Source organism: Hevea brasiliensis, chromosome 18 (genome assembly GCF_030052815.1).
Source record: "Hevea brasiliensis isolate MT/VB/25A 57/8 chromosome 18, ASM3005281v1, whole genome shotgun sequence".
NCBI lineage: Eukaryota > Viridiplantae > Streptophyta > Magnoliopsida > Malpighiales > Euphorbiaceae > Hevea > Hevea brasiliensis.
Window position 1 is genome coordinate 24,196,403 of NC_079510.1, and position 25,082 is coordinate 24,221,484.

The 25,082-nt window shown below is 33.0% G+C and overlaps 1 protein-coding gene across 2 annotated transcripts in view; it reads right to left on the reverse strand.

Annotated features, from left to right (window-relative positions):
- The window catches only part of LOC110661582 (uncharacterized protein At1g32220, chloroplastic), a 31,241-nt gene extending 15,168 nt beyond the window's left edge, over nt 1-16,073 (reverse strand). Inside the window, exons 1-5 of one of the 2 annotated variants that reach the window (XM_021820253.2) lie at nt 15,875-16,073; nt 15,552-15,654; nt 15,272-15,360; nt 15,025-15,080; nt 5,884-6,030 (exon numbers count right to left, since the gene is read on the reverse strand). In XM_021820253.2, coding sequence (XP_021675945.1) covers nt 5,884-6,030; nt 15,025-15,080; nt 15,272-15,360; nt 15,552-15,654; nt 15,875-15,978 — 499 coding nt within the window. In that variant the 5' untranslated portion in view covers nt 15,979-16,073. The remainder of the gene's footprint in view (nt 1-5,883; nt 6,031-15,024; nt 15,081-15,271; nt 15,361-15,551; nt 15,655-15,874) is intronic. The other variant, XM_021820252.2, reaches the window with a different exon arrangement.
- Nucleotides 16,074-25,082: the final 9,009 nt, after the last annotated feature.

Sequence of the window (25,082 nt, forward strand, 5' to 3'; positions counted from 1 at the left end):
CCTAACTCGTGAATTCTTACAGACTCCTCACAATGATCCCAAGAAAGAAGATTGAAGAATCAACAAAAGAAAAAGCTTCAGCTTCTACTTCAAAGAAAACTTCACCCAAACCCCAAGCTTCCTCTCAACAACTTACACTAAGCCAACCTAAGATGACTTCCCAAAGCCCTATTGTTTCATGGAATGCTTTATTCCAAAAAGAAATAGATCAACTTGACCAACCTTCAACTTCCCAAACTCCTCCAGAACAACTTTCTCCAAATGACTTGCAAGTTTGGCTTGCAGGCCTCATTAATCACCCACAACTTTGCCAGTCCCTCAGAGATTCGCTCCCAGAAGGACAACCCAAAAAAACTTTTAACTCAAGCTTGCTCTCAAGAAGCTGAGAGAGAGATTATCATTCAAAATCAAAAAACTCTCTCAAAAACAACTTTCTCAAACTGTTTCAACTCCTAAACTTGTTCCTTCAACGGATTTGACTTTAAAATCAAACGAACCAGTGGTTTCACAAAACTTTTATCAAAACTCTGGTTCAGCATTTAACTGGATTTTAAAGGATTCTTATCAAAGTATTTTAACTATTGAGGATGGATTTTATGATTCTAACCCTCGTTTATGTGCAGCTAAGTTCTTTGATTCTTAGCACTACAAGCCGTGGGATAAGTCTAAAGATCCAGCTTATTACCAAAGTATCTTGATTGAAACTGAGTCGGTCAAAATTAAACACTTCCCAAAAAACTCCCCTGTCCCAAACTATTCAACCTGCACTATACTCAAAGTTATCCACCCTGTCAATTGGGGACAAGACTTATCTGTCCCAAAGAAATTTCAAGCTAGATTTGGCCAAAGCCTCCCTTCTACTACAACTTTCACATACTGGGATTACCACCAAGCTTGGACAAATGCTTTCCTAATCCAAAACCCCAGCAACTGTCACACTTGGCTATTTTTCTTCCAGACCGTCTCCAAATTTCACTTTCCCAGATGGTTTGCCCAATGGTGGAACTGGATGGTAGCCATCCCTGAAATATTGCCCTCTGAAATCAATCAAGGGCATACAACTTTCAAGGCTCGCTATAAGCCTACAACTGAAGAAGAAATATTTCATCCCCTCATACTAGTTGCTTCAAAGTTCTTTGTGCCATGGGTTCTTTCATGGGACTATGGCTACAAAACTGATCAACTTCTCCAAGGGCCAGTTCTAATTTGCAAGTTCAAAATTAGATGGTGGTCCAAATTTCAAAAACATCAAAAGGCCTCCTTAGAAGCTGTGGAACAATGGCTACTCAAACAGCCTAAAGAACAAAGACAACTTCCTTCAACTTCTGCCCAAAACCCTACGATCTTTTTGGCCCAAAAATCAAATGCTCAAGCTCTCTTGGCCCAGGCTAAAGAAGAATATTTTACTATCATGCAAGAACTGTTGAGTAACAGGTCCTCCACTTCGAAAACTCTAAGCCAAGCTAGCTCATCTTCTGATGTCGTCAGTCTCGGTAATGATAACGAGGATGACTGCTTTGGAATATTATCTGCCTTAAAGCACCAATAACTCTTCACATGCCCACAGTTCAAAGTCAACTTTTCCAGCTATCATCAAGACAACTTTGGTCATCACATGGCTATAGGAACTCCACTTGCAACAACTTTCGGCATTTTTCACTCCACTTATATATCTTTTTAACTTTCAAATGTGTAATAGTAACTTATAATCATTGTAAACCTCTTTCCTTCATCTATAAAAGGAAGAGGCTCTCTACTTCATTTTTTAAGTTTTTCTTTCAAGTTTTCCTTTCGGATACCTCTCCCTTTCCCTATTCTATCTCCTTGTAAGTCCGGTATCAAAGCTTCAATAAAACTATCTTCTTACAATCTTTATATATCTGTGGCTGGTTCTACCGCCCATATTTTTATGCTATTATAACTTGTTGATTTATTGCATCTTCATTTTCATTTTACTGCATCTTCTTATTATTTATTGTTCTTTCTTCTTCTTCTTTATATTAATTCTATCTTTCTTGAATATCGCTTTGATCCTGCGTCTCATTGGTACCCCTTCACCCATTGGTGAATCAAACCCAATCTAAAATTCAAGATGGAACTCCAAGACCTCTTGCACTAAGTTAATGGGCCTAAGACCTTATAATAATTTTAGGATTAATTTTATTTTTAATTATGAGTTGTAAAAGTCATTTTAAGGTTTTTAATCTTTATTCTCCTCCCTCTTTCTTTAAGTTTAGGACTTTAATTTTATTTTGATTATTTTGAATATTTTCAAATGAACTTTTGGCATGTAACTAACTTAGTAAAGATGCATAAAGGGAAACATGGTAATTAATGGACCTAAATACATAATCTAGAAACATTGACATGTTTAGGACCCTCCTTTTCGTCTTATGCATATATTTTAGATTGAAATGCCTAAGACTCTTTCTTTTGTATGCTATGTATGATTTGTAAAATGACTTGGCATGTAATTGACTTAGTTAAATATACATGTAGGGTAAGATGGTATATAAGGTAATTTTTTTTTTAACTTAGAAACATCACATGATAGAACTTTCTATGCGCATGTACCTATTTGTTATTTTCTTGAATGGTTAAATTTAAATGTGTGTGGATCTTAGCTTACATAAATATATAATTATAAATATATGATTAGAGAATTTAATAAAAGATACAACAAGAAAGACTTTAGAAATCAATAGTAAAAGTTGACCCCTCTTTTAAGGTAAGTTCAGACAAAGAGGGTGCCTAATACATTCCATCTCTCATACCCACTATCCCAAACCTAGGCCATTGAGCTTATGGTAAAAGAAGGGTAGTGGGCCCTTGCAAGGGGTAAGTTTCCACCCACATCGCTTCTTACTAAATTGTCCCGGTTATTACCTGAATGATAACTCCTTTCCCCGCCTTTATGACGTTAATATCTAAACATCATGGTAGTGCTATGGGAAGGCGATGCTAAACCAGATTTAAGAGCTCCACAATTACAACTACACTGCTATATAAAGGGCATTTTCCTTTTTTTATTTTTTTATTTTTTATTTTTATTGTAACAGTCGTTACCGTGTCATAATGTTAAAGTCCATTAACATAGCTTTTTTGTCAAGTAAAGGCCATTCCGAGTGTTACCATATAGAACATGTTGTTTTGGTTGAGAAAGCTGCAGACAAACCCACTTTCCTAAGCTACCAACACTTCCATTTCCTAAAAACATTCCTTTGCGCTGTTTGTTTTCATTTATTTAAACCACTTCAAACCAATTCTATATTTCATTGAAAATAAAGAAACAAATATGAAGAAAGGACCAAGGAGTTTAGTTAAGGTTTGATTTCTTAATAAATCACAGTTGAGATCTAAAATTGAAAATTCTGAATTAAGTTTGGATGGTTGATTCTTTTCCCCACCTTAAAATCATTGAGAGGCTGAATTTGCCCAAAACTCACTAAATCATGCAGGAGCAAAGAGCACCAATTTCCATTTTTACAGGTTCTCGAAAGCACCTATCTTGAATGGACAACATTAGATTGTTTACAATATCTGTTAATCACTGCGATTAGAACCTTGATCTTCTCCTTCTTCAAGATGGAAATCAGCAAGACACTTCAAGATTGGTTTGCAATCCTTGACAGGGGCAAGTTCCAATACTTTAGCATAAGCTCTTATAGATTCTCGATTTGATCAAATTTATGATGAAATATCTGTGTATTTCTCAATTGTCTTTTGGAATTCATCCATTTTTCTTGTAAACTTTCTGGAATTCTCTAATATGTTTGTAACAAAGAGAAATAAAGAAAGAATTTAGAAAAACCAGAGTGTTGTAGCTCTGATACCAATTGTTGTGACCCAGTCACGACAAGAGTATTTGGGTAGTGAGAAAGCAAAGGAAAGGAGAGAAAAGTAGAAAAAAGGGAAGAGATTACCAAGAGAATAGATAGAAGGGAAAGGAAGAGAAAAGAGAGAAATAAAAGGAAGATTTGGGAGAGAGGAGAAGAAGAATTTAAAAGGAAATTATGTTGAATTCTTTTATTAGCTTCCCTTTACCATGGCTCATAGCGCATTTCTATTAGTAGTTAATTCTCCAAGTGTGAATTGGTTAGAAAACAGAATTCCTAACCACTCTTAACTGTTCTAATTATTGTTCTAACATCAGCCTAAGATAAAAGATATATTGCGCCAGCCACCATATAAAGACAGAACTTTCTTTTTTATTTACCATTTACCCCATTGTTCCCCTGTAATAATCATTACTTTCTTTCAAATATCGAAAAGTTTTGGGGAAAATTTTCAGTAAACATGAAATTGAATTATCACACTTATTTTGCACTCCAATTGACTACCAGGTAGTATAGGTGAAAGAATTCTAGAAAATATGAAACCATCACCATAAGGCCAGTACCAAGCTTCAACTTCTCTGCTATATTTATCTTCCCAATGTCAAATAAATGTGAAGCCTGTATACCTTAGTTACACAATGGAACAAAATCAAAACCAATATACTTAATGACTTGACATAAAAGAAGAGTTGGTTTGTGTAGGATGATACGATCGCAATGAAGTTGTATTCTAATGCAAGTGCCATTCATAACAAGTTATGGTAACATTACAAATATTTGTTTTATACTTTGATTTTGAATAAGGATATAACGGTCAAGTAATTATATATGTTTTCCTTTACTCCATTAACATTGGCTGGTTAAAGACTTAGATCTTCATTCTATTAAAACTCACGGGAACAGGACCAGGCTAAAAGTTCTGTAAGATTCATGTCAAGCATATGTTTCCTTGTTATATTGATGATGATTACCTACCATGTGAACAAGGTTTCCTCTATATACAAAATGATGGGACCATTGTTATGTTTACAGTGGAACCAAAGCTCCCTTACTAAGTGACAATTCCTATTGTCATATATTATAGTGGTATATGTTGACTATCATGTCATCTTTTTTCATATTTTATTGCTTCAGCAGTCTATTCTTATTGTGTGATGTTGGAACTTGGACAGTAACTCTATGACAAGACACTCACAAATATTCTTCTTTCTAATTTGGTAAACTATGAAAATCTATTTTTCCCTTCTACATTAAATTAGATTCTAATGTCTCAAGCAAACAATAAAAAGAGCTCTAGCGGAACTGACACAGGTACACTTCCACCTGCACATGTAGACATAAAAAGGCTGAAAAGCACAACTGCATCAAATTAGAAAGAAACAAATAGTTGGAGTTATTGGTTGCAGAGCAGGAAAGACCCAACTCACTGGTATCCACAGATAATCAACAGTTGCCAAAAAGGCAGGGAAGGAAAAGCAACTATTCTTCCCACAGGCATATTTCCACTTTATAAGATGAAGTTCATGGTTTAAGCATACAATTCTAGGTGACTTTAGTAATATGCAACTAATGCTATTAAGATGATATCCTTTTCGTGGGAATAGAAACCCAGCCAGCAATAAATCAATAAAACGAAAAATATTTGAGGAGAAGCAATTTTTAAAAAGGCACAGGGTTCTTCAAAAGTAGGGATAAAAAACAAGTTAATTTCTTTCCAATCTCCAGTCACCATGACAATAGGGATCTCAAACAAACTCTTGAATGAGGCTGGGTAACTACTCTTGTAGATCTCATACAAAAGATATATCGTACATACAGCCAGAAATAATATCCATTGGCCCACACAGCATGCGTATATTAAATTGCAACTCAATGTTCTAATGAATTTTTGAGTAACCTCCTTGGTCCTTCCAAAAGCGTTTAGCCACAAAGCAAACAAGCAATTCACAGAGTTGCAACAAACCTTACCTCCTAGTAGATGTGACCACTGCCTATAAAGAAAATGATCTAAGTTTTAATTCACTTGATAATTGATGAGAATTCTTACCAAATTCCTTTGCAGCATTCACTGCAGCAACATTAGCCTCACCATTAATCCTCAGCATCTGTTCTTCACTGCCTAAACCTCCAAGGGTTGAAACCACAGCAGTGGCCCCAACTAGAACTTCATCCCAGTTTGCATAGAAAACATCTCCTGCATGATATGAAGACAATTTTAATAATTGCATCAATGGAGAAATTGTTCATATCTAAAGCTAAAAGCAAACATCGTTGACTGCATGTAGCATTTTCAGAACTATGCTAAGACATTCTGAAGGCGTACAAAGTGTTCAAAAGTTGTCACCAAGCTTAAACCTTAACTCCTATATCATGACCAGTTAATTGTGCGCATCAAGGATGCAGGACAAGATGCATCTAGCAAATTGGATCACAATGTTCCATATTCTTTCCAGTTTGCAGCACAGTGGTGATGTTTAGTTAGTAGAACAAAAATTCATAATGAGGCTGGGTGATGTTATTGGTAGTTGTGATGCTGTACTTCCCACAGTAAATATGCTGTTGTGACCAAGAGTTCTATTATGACCAAGGATCATAGTATGTTAGAAGAGTCTCGTGAATTATTAGATAAATAGAATTCTTTGGGCTGTAATTGGATCCAATCAAGATTAATGAACACAATTTATATCCCTCTCTAAATTCTCTTTCTTCCCCCTCCCTCTCGATCTCTCTCTTCTTCTTCTTCTTCTTCTTCCTCTTCTTCCATTGCTTCTATTTTCTTCCCCCTTTCCTCTGTTTTCCTGTTTGGTTGTGACCTGGTCACAATAATTTGGTGAAGAGCAGTACAATCCTAGGGATTGCTTCTGCATTCTCTCTTCCTTTCCTTTCTTCTCTCTTCCCTCTCTTCTTTTTTCATCTTTTTTCCTCTGTTTCTTCCCTTCTCTCCCTTTCTCTTCTTTGCTCATTCTTTCTCTTCCATATCCTGTTCTTCATTCCTCCCCTAAATTCTATTTCTAATCCACAACAAGCAACCATGGATGATGAAATAACATACATGATTCTAGAGAATCAACTCAAAGAATTACAACATCTATTCAATCCTTCAAGATGGAGACCACCAACAAATTTTTGAAGATAATTGCAAGGAGTTTGAGGTGGTTCGAGAAGAAAATCTATGGAGAATGGAAGAGTTTAATCAATGGATGAAAGCAAGACGTCAATGAAGATTTGATAATCTGATCCAGGAAATTGTTCCTTCCATTGACAAGAATGTTCAACGAGATTGCCAACCAATCTTGAAGCCATTGGAATGTTCCAAATAGAAAGAAGAAGAGCAGGGTTATGAACTTCATCTGAATTTTTGAATTTCATATGGGAATGATGATCACGACCTTGCCAGTAATATAAATTCTTGCATTGAAGAGGGTATCGTGAAGAAACTATAAGTAAGGATGAAAATGCAATTTCCAAACTTGAGGAAAAGATCGAGTCTTGAGTACAACAGACCAAGATGGTATGATTAGCCAATTAATTCATAATTTGGAAATTACATATCAAATCAATGGGTTTGCTCTCTTTGGGAAAAATTTTGGAAAGGACAAAGAAAGAGTTGGTGGAAAAAGAACATGCATATACTATAGTGATTGTTTTGAGTTTGATTTGAGGGGCCCATGATTTGGAGTTTGGGATCCTCTAATGTTATACTCTTCAAAGAAAATGAGAATGAGAAGTGGAGAAGATAAAGGATGAAAATGATTCTATAATTAGAGAGGGAAGATGCACAATGGGTGTTTGAAAAAGAATGCCTTACCAGTTGAATAAAATGGTCAAGTGAGGTTCAGCCATTTTCAAGTGTAGACATGATTAAGGATCAAAGTATGTTAGATGAGTCATGTAAATTATGATAGAGTTAGGAATTTGAAATAAAATAAAATAGGAAGAGAATGGAAATAAACAACTATGGCAACTTTCTTTGATTGAACTTTTAATGGCAAATAGAACATAAAAACATCAAACACAACCAAAAGATAAAAGAAACCAATTGGTTCTCTAGTAAACTTAAGAAACACTACTAGCCCCGCTTAATAGCCATTTACATAAGATGATAACCAGAAAAGCTTGCTCTCTCCTCCTCATTATTCCCTCTATATAGATTCCTTCCCTTCAAATGCGCTGCTGCATGTTCCTTCCCTTCAAATGCGCTGCTGCATAACCATGTCAGTTCCTCCTCTAACAGATTGTTGGTAACAAAATTCTCAGCTCAGCATCCATTTCCCTTACTACCCCTGTTGTCTTTCTTCTGGAATAGACCCTTACATGCCCAGGACAATTTAACCATCTCGGCACAAATGCTGAAAAATGGAATCTTTAACATAGCCACCATAGCCTTGTCCCCAAGCATAAAGGAAGGAAATTGATTTTGGAAATCTACTAAGTCCATCCAAGTTGCGTCTTCTGCAGGTTTTCCTTTCCACTGGATTAATACTTGAATCACTTGCATGTTGTCCACCACAATCTATCACCATTCCAAAACTTTCTCTGGTTCTACCATATCATCTTTCATAACCATTTCTTTCGATAGCTTAGCTATCACGGAATGATTTCCTTCCACATGTTTAAGCTGAGAAACATGGAATAAATGATGAATTCGAGATTCAACATGCAGAAATAATTTGTATGAAACAGCACCAATACATTCTAGAATTTTGAAAGGCCCAAATTAACTAGCTGTTAATTTGGGCACTGATATAACACAACCCGATTTCCGAACTAAATGGTATGCGGTTCGGATCTTTGAGTTTGGAAAAAGGATCGAATACCTATGAAGAACAAAGTGATCGGTTAAGACACTTGGTGTTCGGACAAGTCACAAGGTGTTCGGACAAAGGATAAGTGTTCAGTACAATAGAAAAGTGTTCGGACAAAGAAGAATGATCGGGTATGAATCGGTTACATGATAAAAATATGTCCGATATTCTTGTCGGGAATATCGTTACAGGGCAGATAGTATGTCGTTATATCAATTGATCATTTCACTAAATGAGCTGAGGCAGAAGCTACGCAGCTTATCACTGCTAATAAGACGATCACCTTTGTCAAACAGAGCATTTTTTGCAAATTCAGTGTTCCCAAAATGGCTATCACTGATAATGGCACGCAGCTTAAAAGTAATAAGTTTAGATCCCTCTGCTCAAAGTGGGGTATTAATCCTCCACTTATCATCCTCAAACCAATGGGATGATAGAAAGTGTTCTTGACATAAAAAGTGTCAGGAACACAATTTTATTCCCCGCATTCTGTCTGAAAGATTATCGGCTATTGGGAGTCCATGACCATTTTATCAGTGGGGAATTGATATCCTTGGCCCATTTCCTAAGGCTTCAGGGTGTAGATAGTACGTCACTGTAGCAATTGATCATCTTACTAAATGAGCTAAAGCAGAAGCTACGCAGCTTATCACCACTAATAAGGCAATTACCTTTGTCAAACAGAGGATTTTTTGCAGATTCGACGTTCCCAAAGTGGTTATCACTGATAATGGCACGCAGGGTATTGATCCTCCACTTATCATCCTCAAACCAATGGGATGACAGAGCTCACTAATCATACCATTTTGAATGGTTTGAAGAAAAGATTGGACAAAGCCAAGGGAACACCGGTCTTTTGTAGTTGGAGATCTAGTGATGAAAAGATTACATGTCTCAGGAGGGGTAGCTGGGGCCGACAAGCTCGATAGCAACTAGGAAGGTCCCTATATTGTATCCAAAGTCATCCACCCTGGATCTTATAAGATTGCATACAGTAGTGGTAGCGATCTTCCACGAGCGTGGAATATTTGTAACCTATGCAAATTCTATCACTAAAGACTTCTGCTTTTCTCTCATAGTCGTGATTATTTATTAAGGCATTAAGGTGACTTCTCGCCCATTTAAAGCCTCTAAGAGGCACTAAGGCGATCTCTCACCCACATAAAGCCCTAAAGTGGCGTCAAGGTGACTTCTCATCCATTTAAAGCTTTTAAGAGGCACTATGACGATCTCTCGCCCATATAAAGCCCTAAAGTGGCATCAAGGCAACTTCTTGCCCATTTAAAGCCTCTAAGAGGCACTAACGTGATCTCTCGCTCACATAAAGCCCTAAAGTGGTGTCAAGGCAACTTCTCACCCATTTAAAGCCTCTAAGAGGCACTACGGCGATCTCTCGCCTACATAAAGCCCTAAAGTGGCATCAAGATGACTTCTCGCTCATTTAGAGCCTCTAAAAGTCACTAAGGCAATCTCTTGCCCACCTAAAGCCCTAAAGACGTACTAAGGTGATACTAAGACAATCTCTCGCTCATTTGTAATTTTAGAGTACTGCTAAGGTTTTTCCCAGATGATCTCTCACTCACTTCGGAAAACACCCAAGAAACTTTTCAAAGTTACGGGATGACATTTATCATTTGAGGGCATTTATTTTTTATCAAAGTTTGGATTTTCATAAAGGTTATTTTAACTTGGCAAAACAAAAAATTAAAAGTACAAGAGATCAAAGAGTAATAGAGTTAAGTAAAAAGAAAAGGTACATTAATGTAAAAAAGATATTACAATTCAATTAGCGGGGTGATCAGTCCCAGTCTGATCAAACACAGTCCCTTCCTCCCCCTCACTTTCTTCTGGCTCTAAATCGTCCATCCATGTGAAATCTTCTGGGGAAACCACTTGACCAGCTCCTTCAGCAAATCATTATGGGCATCCACTTAAGCTGTGGCTGCCCGCTAATTTGCTTCGGCTTTGGAAGTCTTTAGGCACCCTTCCAGCTAGACAATCTTCTTCTTTTCGGCTTCTAAAGAAATTTTTTCCAACTCTAACTCTTCTCGAGTTTATGGATGGTAGCTTCGGAAGATTTGAGATTATTCGAAAACACCTCCAACTAATTGTTCTAAGCTGAAAGACGAGTCTTCAGCGTCATGTTTTCTTGACCTATCTATTGGAAGGTGCCCTTGAGTTGGCGTACTTTTTTCCGAGCCATATGATAGGTGGCAATGGCCTTTACTTTCAAGTTGCTGCAATAAAGCATCAAGTCCTATAAGCTCTCTTTCTCCAATCGTTTCCGATCTTCTAATAAACAGACTAAGGCGCTCAGCACTTGGCCAAAGTCCTTGTTATTCTTCACTAATTGATGGTCGAGCAGTTGTTGCGGGATCAGGAACCAGAGAGACCGAAACGGTTTCACTAATCACACACTCAGAAGAGGAGATAGGCATAACTGGTTTATTAGTAGAATGGGTTGGACCAGGCAATGAGCCCACTGGGTTAGGAGCGATTGGCACAGTAGTGGTAGGAGGATCTTCAGTTCAACTCTTCTTAGATGGGGGACTTGTCCAAGCTCAGCCTCTTTTTCCTTTTTAGTTCCCTAATGAGCCAAGTGGTTTCGTGTGTTTGATTGCCCATCATACCTGCACAAAGAAAGAAGTTAGTAAGTATCACAGTTTATGAGGAAAGAAGTTAAGGGGAATACCGCAAAGTCAGCTAGTTCTAAGGGTGTATCCATCGTGGCTACATAGGTACTGAATCAACAATTCAGTTCGGCCTTCACAATGTTGGCGATCTTAAAGCGGTCTTTTTTCCCTTGTTCTTTGAGTTCAGCCACGAATATGTCCTCAATAAGGTTAAGGTGAGGTGCCTTTTTCGTCTTATCAGCTTGATAATTCCAGTTCCTAGGGATCCCCTCCTAGCCGATTCATTCTCTGCTTCGGAGGATGAAAAACCTCCCTTTCCAATTCTTCAGGGAAGAAGGAAGATTGACAAATAGCTGGCAATTCAGTTGAGCTTGAAAAAAAACCAGAACTCATTGTTTTTCTTGGCTTTTTCATTTTTTCGAGTGCCTAAATAGTAGAGGCTAGTGAACACCTTTTCTATGGCTGACAGATGTTTAGCTCAGCACATAGCTTGAAAACCAACTAGTAACCTCCAAGGGTTTGGATGGAGTTGTGTGATCGACAACTGATAGTATTGAAGTACTCGAATGTAACATGGATCACGTGGAAACCTTAGTCCCAAGTTCAGTAGTTCTTCATACACAATCACACAGTCTCTTTCTTCAAAATGGAGATTAGCCTGGATGTGGTCCCCACGAGCTTCTACCTCGAATAGGTCTCTTGGAATATGATATTTTGATATGAGGGAAAGAAGTTCGATAGGATTCACTTCTGAGGCGATCTCATCTATACCAAGGAGTTCGGCTATAGTTTTCTTAGATTTTTTATTTTGTGGAAGCGTCGCGTGGGTTGAGGTAGTGCCAATCTCACGACTAGTACCCGCCACATTGTTGCCACCAGTAGCATCATCTACTTCTTTACCTGACAATGACAATACAGGGCTGTCAGCCATTTTTTCCATCAGAGAATCGTCGAAGCTATAATCTATGTTGGCGGTTTCTTGGGTATCTTAGCTGTCTCTCTTACTCATGTTTAGGAAGGAAAGGAATAAAGATAGGAAGTAAGAAGGGGAAAGTATCAGGAGCTACCCATTTGCTAAGTGTCGGAAAGTCACCGGAGGAAGGTAAGAAGCACCACGAATAGAGAGTTGTAGAAGTTTTAATCAACGGAAATGAAACGAGTGATAAAGTAATATTCGCTTTTGGAAATATGGATATATAGGCGGTTTTAGAACTTAAATTTTGAATCAACTGCCAAAAGGTTCATCTTAGAAATTGAAAAGGACATTAGTCTTTTCAGCTTTTCAAGAGACATTTGTCATAAGTAATTAATGGTAGCGCGTTTCTCTACGCAATATGTCAAACCTTAAGATTCAAACAGTGTGGGAGACTAATAACACAACCCGATTTCTAAACTAAATGGTAAGTAGTTCGGATCTTCGAGTTCAGAAAAAGGATCAAATACCTATGAAGAACAAAGTGATCGGTTAAGAGACAAAGTGTTCGATTAAGACACTTGGTGTTCAGAAAAGTCACAAGGTTTTCGGGCGAAATGGTTGTTTGGACAAAAGATAAGAATTCAGTAGAATTGATTACATGATAAAAGTATGTCCAATATTCTCGCCGAAAATATCATTACACGTTGGGTAACACCTCTACAAAATATAGAGAAAAATGATTTGGCATGAGCTGATGAAATCCCTTCCCAATTAAAGCGGAAAGGGTACCATCCTTAACTCTATAAATATGGCTCACAACAATTCTCAAGGTACCCAATTCTACACTAAAATTTCTTTCAGTGTTTGCTTTTTCTTTATCAAGTATTTACTGACTTGAGCGTCGAAGTGGCCTTGGTTAAGCCACCGACCTCATTTCTTTTTTTTTTTATTGTAGGCAATATCTTGATCATTCATCAACCCGAGAATCTCAAGCAATATCAAGCACCACCCTCAACTGCAAGGAAATAGATTTATGAGGCCGAAACTTCAAGTCTCCTCCAAAACGACACTTACTCTTCTATCAATATGTTCCCCTTCACTAGCAAGACGCATCATTCCCTTATCAAGTTTCTTCATCATGTCTTCTTCTAAAGCACCCAAACTCCTCTCTATCACATCAACTCGAGAATCCATCCTCATTTGTGGCATCCACCAGGTCAAACCAATTTGATAGAGTTAGGAATTTGAAATAAAACAAAATAGGAAGAGAATGGAAATAAACAACTTTGGCAACTTTCTTTGATTGAACTTTAAATGGGAAACATAACATAAAAAACATCAAATACAACCAAAAGATAAAAGAAATAATTGGTTCTCTAGTAAACTTAAGAAAGAATTCTAGCCCAGCTTAATAGCCGTTTGCAAAAGTCAATAACCAGAAAAGCATGCTCTCTCCTCCCCATTATTCCATCTATATAGATTCCTTCCTTCAAAAGTGCTACTGCATATTCCTTCCCTTCAAATGCACTGCTGCATAACCGTTTCCAGCTCCTCCTCTTAACAGATTGTTGGTACCAAAATTCTCCAGCTCAGCATCCATTTCCCTTACTACCTATGTTGTCTTTCTTCTGGAATAGACCCTCAAAGGCCTAGGACCATTTAGACCATCTCAGCCCACCTGTTGCAAAATTGAATCTGTAATAAATTACTAGATAAATAGAACTCTTTGGGCTGTAATTGGATCCAATAAAGATTAATGAATACAATTTCTCCCTCTAAATTCTCTCTCTCTCCCCTTCTCCCTCTCCCTCTCGATCTTGATCTCTTTTCTTCTTCTTCTTCCCTTTCTTCTATTTTCTTCCCACTTTCTTCTGTTTTTCTGTTTGGTTGTGACCAGGTCACAACATATGCACCTACAGAATCCTCTAATTGCAAGAATTGAGGCTCATTCTAAGAAAAGAAGAAAAGGTACATGACAGAACAGCAGAGACAGCATGGGTGAAACTTAGTAGTTAGAGATGTCAATAACTTTGGAGGCAAGGAAAGATTAAATAAGTCATTTCCACCAACTGATCAAAGGGTAGAATAGGTGTGTCACCAAGGCATTAACTTTACACTGGAATATCATAATGGAAAAGAGATGATGCTAGTGATTTTTATGGCATTGAAGATGGCTGTCATACTCCATTGCAACAATAATCATACCAGCATTAAATTTCCATTAATTAGTATAATTATGCATTTTCAAGACCATTTTTATTTTCACTTTCAATAAATGGATTTACAGAAATAAGGTTGAATCAAGTGCAATTGAACTTTCATTCACATAACTACATGCTTTACACAAGGAATTCAATGGATTGTGAACTAACTTCACGGCTCCTATACATGTATGGTCATGTAATAAGTACTTGTTAGAGCCCGATACTTTCTGATGTTCAGAAAGATAATGAGATTATCAGGCACTAAATAGAAAAAATTAGAACATCAGTGCAGCTGTTGACGCTCTCCATTTGCAAGTGAACAATGCAAGAAAAAGTTTTGTCTGACAAGGAGGGTAAAAATCTACATGAATTGGCTTCTGAGACTGATCACAGCAGCACCACAGATATTTATTTTCTTTAGAATTTCTGTGTCAGAAAGATTGCCAAGCGATGATCACATCTTGACATTCCATATTCACAAATTTACTTCCTTTACCATTGCTAGCAATTTTCTAGACAACTTTTCATTAAATGCGCTATATAAATACACACAACCTTATCATTACACTACAGTTGGCTTAATTACAACACCGGGAGTCTATTCAAGAGTACATAAAGAATATAACATGCCTGATATCCAAGTAACCTGATCTACCCATGAATCAGGGTAAGTCGGGCGTCCTGACCTGAAGAATGACGGCAACTTTAGCCTCCAATAATGAAGAAAATATTAACAAGAATTTTGACAAATTTCTTAATAATTAAGATATCAAATACTTACACTCATGATAACAATTACTCACGGAAATAATTAATAGCAAGAAAACCATTGAGATAAATAAATATGCATGGCAGTTGTTTGAAAGATGTCTCAGACCTGTTTAGGCTTATAACCTCTATACCCTTAGACACAGCAGCCTTGCATATCGCAGAACCAACAAACCCATTTCCTCCTAGGACTACAACCTATTGAGGAAAAGCATGCTCATAAGATTCTTTCAGCTCAAGTGCCCAAAGATATAATGCTATGATTGGTAAAGCCCAATACAATCAATTTTTCTAATGAAATTCAATATAAAATTTGATTGCATTACAATGCACTACCCCTACCAAAGGCAGCATAAGTTCAGCACAAGCAAATAGAAGAAAGTTAGTACCCTTTCAGTCTTTATATCAGCAACAACATCAATTGCAGCAGATTTGTAATCATCCTTTAAATTTGGCTCTGCATAGCTGCACTTGACTTGAAATTTACAATAGCTGAAAGCAGATTGAATAAGTATGTTGCATCACTGGTTTCAATCTCAAGCAAAATTCAATTCCAATTCCAATTCCAATCAAATTTATAAATTCAATTAAATTTCAATTAAATAAAAATATTAAATTAAATTAAATTAAATTTCACCAACAGAATAAATAAAATTTCAATTCCAAACAAATTTATAAATTTAAAAAATAAATCTGCATGAAGAGAGAATACCTTTTATGAAAATGCGAGTTTAGCCGAGTTGGGAAGGAAACCCGAGAGATAGAGGAAGAACAGCCTAGCACGGAAATCGGAGGGCACAACGCAAACGACGTCATTTTAGGACTGAAAAATATGCTGGTTCCCTCACTCTTCCGCTTCAAGGGGAGAGCCGCTCAGCCACAGCCTGAAGAGGTGATATTTGTACTTCGAAAAAAAATAATAATAAGAAAGAAAAAAAAAGAAATCCACACACAGAGGAATTTTTAAGAAAATGGCATGTAATATTTTTTTTAAAAAATTTATCATGTGGCATCTTTTATAAATATTTTTTTATATTAATTATTATTTTTTAATAAATTTAATTTTTAAAAATTATGATCTCTTATAATTAAATATAATATTTAAAAATTATTTATATTATTTTTTTATAAATTTATTTTTATAAAAATATTATTTATTATATATTATTTTCAATAATAATAATAATTTAAAATAAAAAATAATTTAAAAGATAATAATAATAATAATAATAATAATAATAATAATAATAATAATAATAATAATAATAATAAGTCATTGATGATTATTAATTTAAAAAAATTGATCATAATTTTATAATCAACTATTATATAATCTAATTAATATTAAATTATTTTATATTTTTAATAAATTTTTTTATTACATTATTATATTTTCTATTATTTTTATTATGAAATTTTTATTAAAAAAATTTGAAAAATAAAAATATAGTTTATATAAAAAGTTATAAAAATAAAATATAAATATTTGACTTATTTATGATTGACATGTATTTTTTAATGTTAATAATTTAATATTCTTGTTATTTCATTTCATATGATTAATCAATGTTCATTATTATTATTATTATTATTATTATTATTATTATTATTATTATTATTATTATTATTATTACTACTACTACGATCAATTTATGACGATTTAATTAAAACAGCTAAGTAAATAGGAAAGTTTTACTGTTACAAAAAATGAATTTAAATATTTAAATATATTTAATTAATATTTATTTAATTATTATTTTTTTATAAATTTCTTATTTAATATTTTTTACACTTTGAAGATTTTATTTTATTATAGTTATATATTGAATACAATGATAACTAATACCTTGATTATTAAATTATTATCATTAATTGTCAATAGAATTAATTTTAAATTTTAATTAAATATTTATATTTTTTTACAAAAATTATCTCTAAACTATATTTTTATATAGAAGTAGAATTTTAAAGATAAATTATAAATATGATTGTATTGAAATTTTAACTATAAATAAAGATGATTATAAATAATTAAAATTACATTATCAAAATTATAGAATCTATTTTTAGGAAATAATATATATTTTTAATATTTATTATATTAATAGAAAATGACAATATTTTAAAATTTTAATTTTTATGAAACATATTTATTTTATATTATAAATTTATGTAAAGTGATAATTTTTTTTGTCAAAGAATTATTTCATAAAATTTATATCAGATTGATAAAAAAGAATTTATACTTAAATATAATATTTTTAAAAAATAATATAATAAAATGTTATTTTTAATTAATAATAATATTATATATTTTTATTATTATTAAAATTAAATAATTCAATTCATTATTAGTAATTTAATTTTTTATTATTTTAATAATAAAAAGTATTATATTTATATATTTTTAAAATAATATTATTTTCTCATTAATTTAATGTATTTTCTGTAATTTATAAAAAATAAATATTAATTTACATAAATTATGAGATAAAATATAAAAATTTTATAAAATTTAAATTATTTTTAAATAAAATATTTTTATTACATTTTAAACAAAATAATTATGAAAATTACTATTAATATATGTGTAAAAAGAATTAAATATATATTTTAATTAATTACATCATAAATTAATTAAAAATTTATTATTATAACAAGTAAAAAATTTATTCAAATTAAATTAAATAAAAAAAATTAATTTAAAATTAATTTAATAATAATAATTTATCTTATTTTAAATATTATTAAAAAATAAAAATTATAAATTACTCATGCCTAAAATAGGCATTATGCTAGTTTATCATAAAAGAAATGAGAAAGGTAAATAATTAAAATTTTCTCTTTGTTATTATTTTTTCCCTTATTTAGATTGAAAGAAAATAAAAAACAAATCATAGAAAGAGAAGAAAGTACAAAGAAAATATTTTATAAATTTACAATTATGATTTTTAAGTGAAATTTAAAATAAATAATTTTCAGCTTAATAGTAAATTTTTATTTTATTTTTATTTTTATTTTTATTTTTATTTTTTTTCTCTACAATAGAAAGAATGATATGGGAGGAAAATAATTTATTTTACAATTTTCCTCTCTTGTTCAAACAAAAGAAAAACAGTACTCCATCCATTATTTTTTTTTATTTTACTTTAATATACATTGAACTCGTTATTTTAAAATGGAAAATTTACAATTTGGTATTTGATTTTTACTTTCTATTACACCTTTAATTCTTAAATTTTAAAAATTAATTATTTAGTTTTTGGATTTTACATTATATTACATTTTAATCCATAAATTTTGATAAATTAATTATTTGGTCCTTAAATTTTATATTATATCACATTTTAATCCTCATAATTTTAATATATGCAATAATTTAATCCTTCTATCAATGGATAAAATTATTATAAATATTAAAATTACAGGGACTAAATTATTCTATATATTAAAATTAAAGAGACTAATAACTCATTTCTCAAAATTTATAAACCAAATTGTAATAAAGTGTAAAACCTAGAGATTAAATAATTACTTTTTCAAAATTCAGGGATTAAATAATAATATAAAAAATTTAGGAATTAAAGTATAATATAAGATAAAATTCAGACACTAAATTATAAATTTTCTTTTTGAAAGTAACATTTTAATTTTTTGGATAGTGAACGAACAAATGCTTCTATTTTTTGTTGTAAAATTTTAAATTGTTTCACTAAATTACTCTTTAATATTTTCAATAAATAAATAAATATATATATATATATATATATTAAAATTAAAGAGACTAATAACTCATTTCTCAAAATCTATAAACCAAATTGTAATAAAAGTGTAAAACCTAGAGATTAAATAATTACTTTTTCAAAATTCAGGGATTAAATAATAATATAAAAAATTTAGGAATTAAAGTATAATATAAGATAAAATTCAGACACTAAATTATAAATTTTCTTTTTGAAAGTAACATTTTAATTTTTTGGATAGTGAACGAATAAATGCTTCTATTTTTTGTTGTAAAATTTTAAATTGTTTCACTAAATTACTCTTTAATATTTTCAATAAATAAATATATAAATATATATATATATATATATATATATATATATATATTAAAATTAAAGAGACTAATAACTCATTTCTCAAAATCTATAAACCAAATTGTAATAAAGTGTAAAACCTAGAGATTAAATAATTACTTTTTCAAAATTCAGGGATTAAATAATAATATAAAAAATTTAGGAATTAAAGTATAATATAAGATAAAATTCAGACACTAAATTATAAATTTTCTTTTTGAAAGTAACATTTTAATTTTTTGGATAGTGAACGAACAAATGCTTCTATTTTTTGTTGTAAAATTTTAAATTGTTTCACTAAATTACTCTTTAATATTTTCAATAAATAAATAAATAAATAAATATATATATATATATATATATATATATATATATATATATATATATATATATATATATATATATATATAAGTTGAGTCTTCAAAATAATTTCATCATAGTGTGCCACCTATACTGGTAAGGAGGCTTAAAAATCTCCATGTCATGACCTGATCCCATGGGCCAGATTAGCATTAGTACTTAGACCGGCGTAAAATCTCTAAGACCCGTAATAAGTCTTGTTGTTCCCTAAATCCATAATCATGGCCAAAATCTGAGGCCCACATGCAAATAAAATAAAATATTATACTTTTATTCGGGCCAAACCAACCTGATAATCATCAGATACTAAAGTTAGAGGAGTCTAGCTCAATCTTGATACCACCATTTACAAACAATTTAAATATCATAAAATTTTTTAATTTATTAAAAATACCAAAACTTAAATTTACATAGCACCTGACAAGATTATTACTATTGCTAACACATGTAAAGTTCTATAGTATAATTTTAGAAAATAATAATACAAATAAATAACTATTAATAAACCTGCAAGGAAGAAAGTATATTATTCTGAAAAAAAGAACTCTTCCTGTAGCTTGGAAAAATAAAATGAACAGGAGTGAACGTTCAACTCATAGAGTAAGATATTGATTTTACATACAATTTCTATAATTATCTAAATCTAGTGCATCCTTAAGAATGAAATACAACATCTTCACCAATTTAAATAAGTCAAATCATAATCACACCAAAGGCAATCTGGAGCACTCACACACTCGTGTGTCAAATCCATATTCACACACACACACACACACACATATATATATGGAAGCCGATCCCCGATATAGCTCTTTTAGTTCCAACCTCTGTCAGTGAGATCAACTCAAAGCCGAACTTTCTCTTAATATCCAAATGCGAGGGCTAGCGAGATTAACTCGAGCCGTGCCAATCCCGACTTATCCATAATAAGGATTGGGTCTCAGCGAGTCAAGTTCCAGCCGCATCTACACGTCCTACCTATATCCGTATACACACCACACACACCAAACTCACGCACACAGCTCCAAATTGCCATAAAGCAACATATACAGTAAGTCATCAATTACATATGCAACACAGGCGTGCCTAAAATTAACTATGTACATATATTTATAAGTGAAGTATGAACATGCCTTGCATATATAATAATATTGAAATTATAAATAAAATCAATATCTACTCAGATTGGTTGGTGGACTACAGTGAGTGCAGTTAGAAGGAGAAAATGGCCAGCACCAACCACCTAAACATACACACTGACCTCTATAAAAAAATGACAAAATTAAATAATTAATTTAAACCATAAAATCAAAATAATTTCTAAGATCTTGCTGAAATTTTAGCAGAGTTTCCCCTGTACCTAGAACCTACCCAACATGCAAAGTAGTTCAAATAACGCTTCTAATATCACAAGCCTCAAGCCCACATATTAGCAACATCGCATGGCTCCTCTTGGGCCCTCCAAAACAGACTCTCACATAATTAGACAATTTGATTATAAGGCTTAAAACTGATATTTTCCAAAAACATCAAAACTAGCTTTAAAAATGCTATAAACTAGCCCTACAGTCCTTAACAATATTATAAGGCTATTGCAAAAGAAATCACAATTTTCTGATCACCCATGAATATTTTATGAATTTTATTCTAAACCTGGTATTAGGCAAAAATTGAGCAACTTGAAGTTCAGATTTATCTATGCTAAATCTGACACCTGGAACTTGTTCGAAACGTCTGAAAATGCTAGGGTCAACTGTAATATTGGCCACATTCCGAGACGGGGGCCTGATCTGGCCGAAAACTCAGCCCCAGGCACCGACGAGCTATCATTAATCCAATAGCACCTAAATTAAGATAAAAAATTATTAATAATTATCATAAAATTATTTTTAATTTTTGAAAATTGAAAAAGTCCGAAAATTGTAACAAGTGATTTGGACCGTCTGATGATTGCCTTTTTCAAACGATATCCAATCGAAGTGGGGTCGTCTCATCTCGAAGGTTTCATCGCCCTGAGTCCATTAGTGGTTTAGGATTTCCGATCCGACGGTCAGATTGCTAAAAAAGTGACAAGAAAACTTGAAGAATACCCATTTTCTCTCTCTTGCATTCTCTCTCCTCCGGCCACCAGACCCACTGTAGCTGGTCGGGAACAAAAGCCCAAAGGGAGTGGAGTCGGTAGGCCGGAGTTAGCCGGAAATGAGGAGAAAAGGTGGCGCAAGCTCTTTCTCTCTCTCTCTCCCCTCACCTTTGTTGTTTTCCTCCACTGCCGGTAGTAGTTCGCTGTCCATGGGAAGACACCGGTCATGCAGAAGCCTCTAAAGTTCTTGCCAGCCGCTATTGTCTCGTTGGTGATGGTAGTTACATCGGCATATTGAAGGAGAAAGGGGAGAAGGTAATGAGGGAGAGAGAGGGAAAAAGAGGGAAAGGGAGAGAGAGAGAGAGAGAGAAAAAAAAAAAAAAGCTATCTTGTTCTCTTTTTTTTTTTTTAATTTTAATTACACTATTGGTCCTCGAACTTTTCTAATTTATTCAAATAAGTCCAAAATTCTTTTTCAATTGGGTCCCAAATGCAATTTATGCATATTTAAACAATAATAATAGTAATAATCAAGTTAATAACAATTTAATCAAACCTTAGAACCAAGGTTAAAAATAATATTTTTTTTAATTGATTTAATATTAATTTATAAAACTAACCATTTTAATTAAAATTGGGCTATTAAATAATTTATAAAATATGTTTAGAAATAATATTAACAATATATAAATGAAAGTTTTACAAAAATTATAAATTAGTTAAAAATATTAAAATGTTGTATAAAAATATGAAATTTATATTTTAAAAAAAATTGGGTTATTACATTCTTAAAAAAGTTCATCCTCGAATTTTAAATAATAAGCGCTAAGGAAAAGAAGGGGGTTATTCATTGCTTCTCTAACTCGCTATAGTGTCCTATCTATTATAACCATTCCATAGGGGAACTCTTACCTCTAACTATTCATTGACCATTCTCCCGACATCTCAAGTACTCATTATTCCTCCACTGTGCTTGACTTGATATCTCATCACTTCAATCAACTTTGGTGCTTATCCTTCTTCTATTGCCCCCACTGTGTCTCTTAGTGACTTCAGTCCTCATTTCTCTATTTCAACAACCTCTGCTCCCCAAAGACATGACTTATGTTTCTTATCCTATGGTATCCTATGAGATACTTTCCTGTAGCACCTATCATAGGAATCTCATTCGAAATTCTTACTTGTCCTATGATACTTTGAATTTTCAATATCCTTTGTGTCATTACTAAGGTCCTTGACCAACTCCTGTCCATCTTATGTAACACGTCATGTAAAGTTCCATTCCAGTACCAAGTGTACCCTATACCATCTATCAACACTGGAAGGTGAACCGGGTCTTCTCTTCTCCTAGGTGACAAAAGTGTTTGTATTCCCTGATAACCCAGTTAATGCGACCTTATCATTTCCCACTCCTCTAGAAAGGAAGTATCTTAACTTCATCCTAAAGCTTCTGATTATGTGACATACTTTCTGATACATTGGCACTTAGATTGAGGCTTCACTACTCCTTTAATCTATCATCTCACTATAACTTATTTTAAACATCCCTTAGTGTGTCCCTAGCATACTTATTCCTCCTTATTCTCATTATTGTAACCAACTCTACCGAGCTTTTCTCCTGTCCTTTGAATGTTATCCACTTCCCTTTTTCCTATTCTACTATTGTTGATATCTTTTCAACCTGCTGTACTTATTCTTTAACTTTTATCCTTTCTCACCCTTACACCTTTTTTCTTCAAGGATGTCCATCCCATCATCACTTCAACCTTCTTTTTATTTTGTAGTCCTATCATGATTACTAGTTTTATTACTTTTGAAATTCTAACCTTACAATTGATTTCTACTAGCACATACTTCACATTATGTAACACTTGTAATTGACCTTAAAAAATTCTTTTTGTGTCTTCTTTCCTAACTTAATCATCAGAACATTATCATTCCCCACTACTCTTTGTAAGAAATTGCTCATCATGGTTAGATAGGAGCCCTTGAAAATATAAGTTCCACCACATACGATTCCATATAATAATGTGTAACCCATGTCTCTTTGTCTTTTTCTTCAACTTTTATCATCTCCTTGCAAAATTATGCTCTACCTATATGGTATCAGCTGCATCAACCCTCTACTGTACCACCATCCTTCCTAACATAACATTTTATAATTTATTAACTTTGCTTATTCCTATTCTATATTTCATTTTTATCATCATTTGTATTGTGCCTCTAACTTTTGTTGTATTCTGAAAGATATCTCTTATGAATAGATTCTTCCAGTACTAACTTCACCCTTACCTATAATAATTATTTCAATCCTTACACTTTCTAGTGATTTATAACCACCTATACCTATTGCTCGCTTTTTCCCCTCTGCTTTTTCCTCACATTATTGCCTTACTGCAAAGTGACTCTATTGATCACACTGCCTAACATTCATAACAAACCTTTAATCACCCTTTCCTTATCTCCATAGTCCAACCTAATGCCTATGTGTCATTTCCTACCCTTCTTTTCTCTCATCATACCTATATGATCTATTACATTGATCTTAATTAACCTATTGTTTACTAGCATCGTCCCTCAGTCTGACAAAACAGTTCAAGACATCGTTGAATACTATTTAATTGTAACTTGCTCAGGTTGCATTCCTTGCCTAACTCTTCTTATACTGTTAATAGGTTAAAGGAATCTTGTCCCATTGCTACCTACTCCATCTTAAAAATAGAAATAGACAAGGTTTGATCCATGTCCTATAACTCTGAACTCCATGTTTTGGTTCCTGACACTGCCTGAACTATGACCTGCTCTAAGTCTTATACTTCTGGATTCTATATCTTGACAGTTATCCTCACTCATGTAATCTCATTTTGGGTTTTTTAATATTATCTTTCAGTTCATCCTATTCACCTTGCTCAGGATGGCACATTATGTATTTTATGCCTGACTTTGATCTTCCTAATCTTGTCCTATTCTTAGCTATTTGGTTTGCTTTTTAATTCATCTCTTTTATCTTACTCGAAATAGAACCTTGATTATTTTATTCCTTAGCTCTATTCTTCTTCTTGACCTGATAGCTAACTATACTTTTTAGTGTCTTTGCTAGGTCATCTTCACCTTTGTACTACTCAGAATTGGTCTTTTGACCACTCTGATTAGAACTTTCACTGCTATTCAAATTTCTCTCCTATTACATCTGAAACCAACTATCCAAATTTTCATTTCTATATTTCCTTTTATCTACTGATATTCGATGACTTATTTTCGCAGACTTGCAGTCATTATCCTTTCTTCTGCTTAACTACAAACTACCACCTAATACCTCAAGGAGGGAATCTACAGGATTCCCTTTTTCCCTTGCTACTCCAAAGCTTTGCATCCATCATGATCTGATTCCTTATAATCCTTAC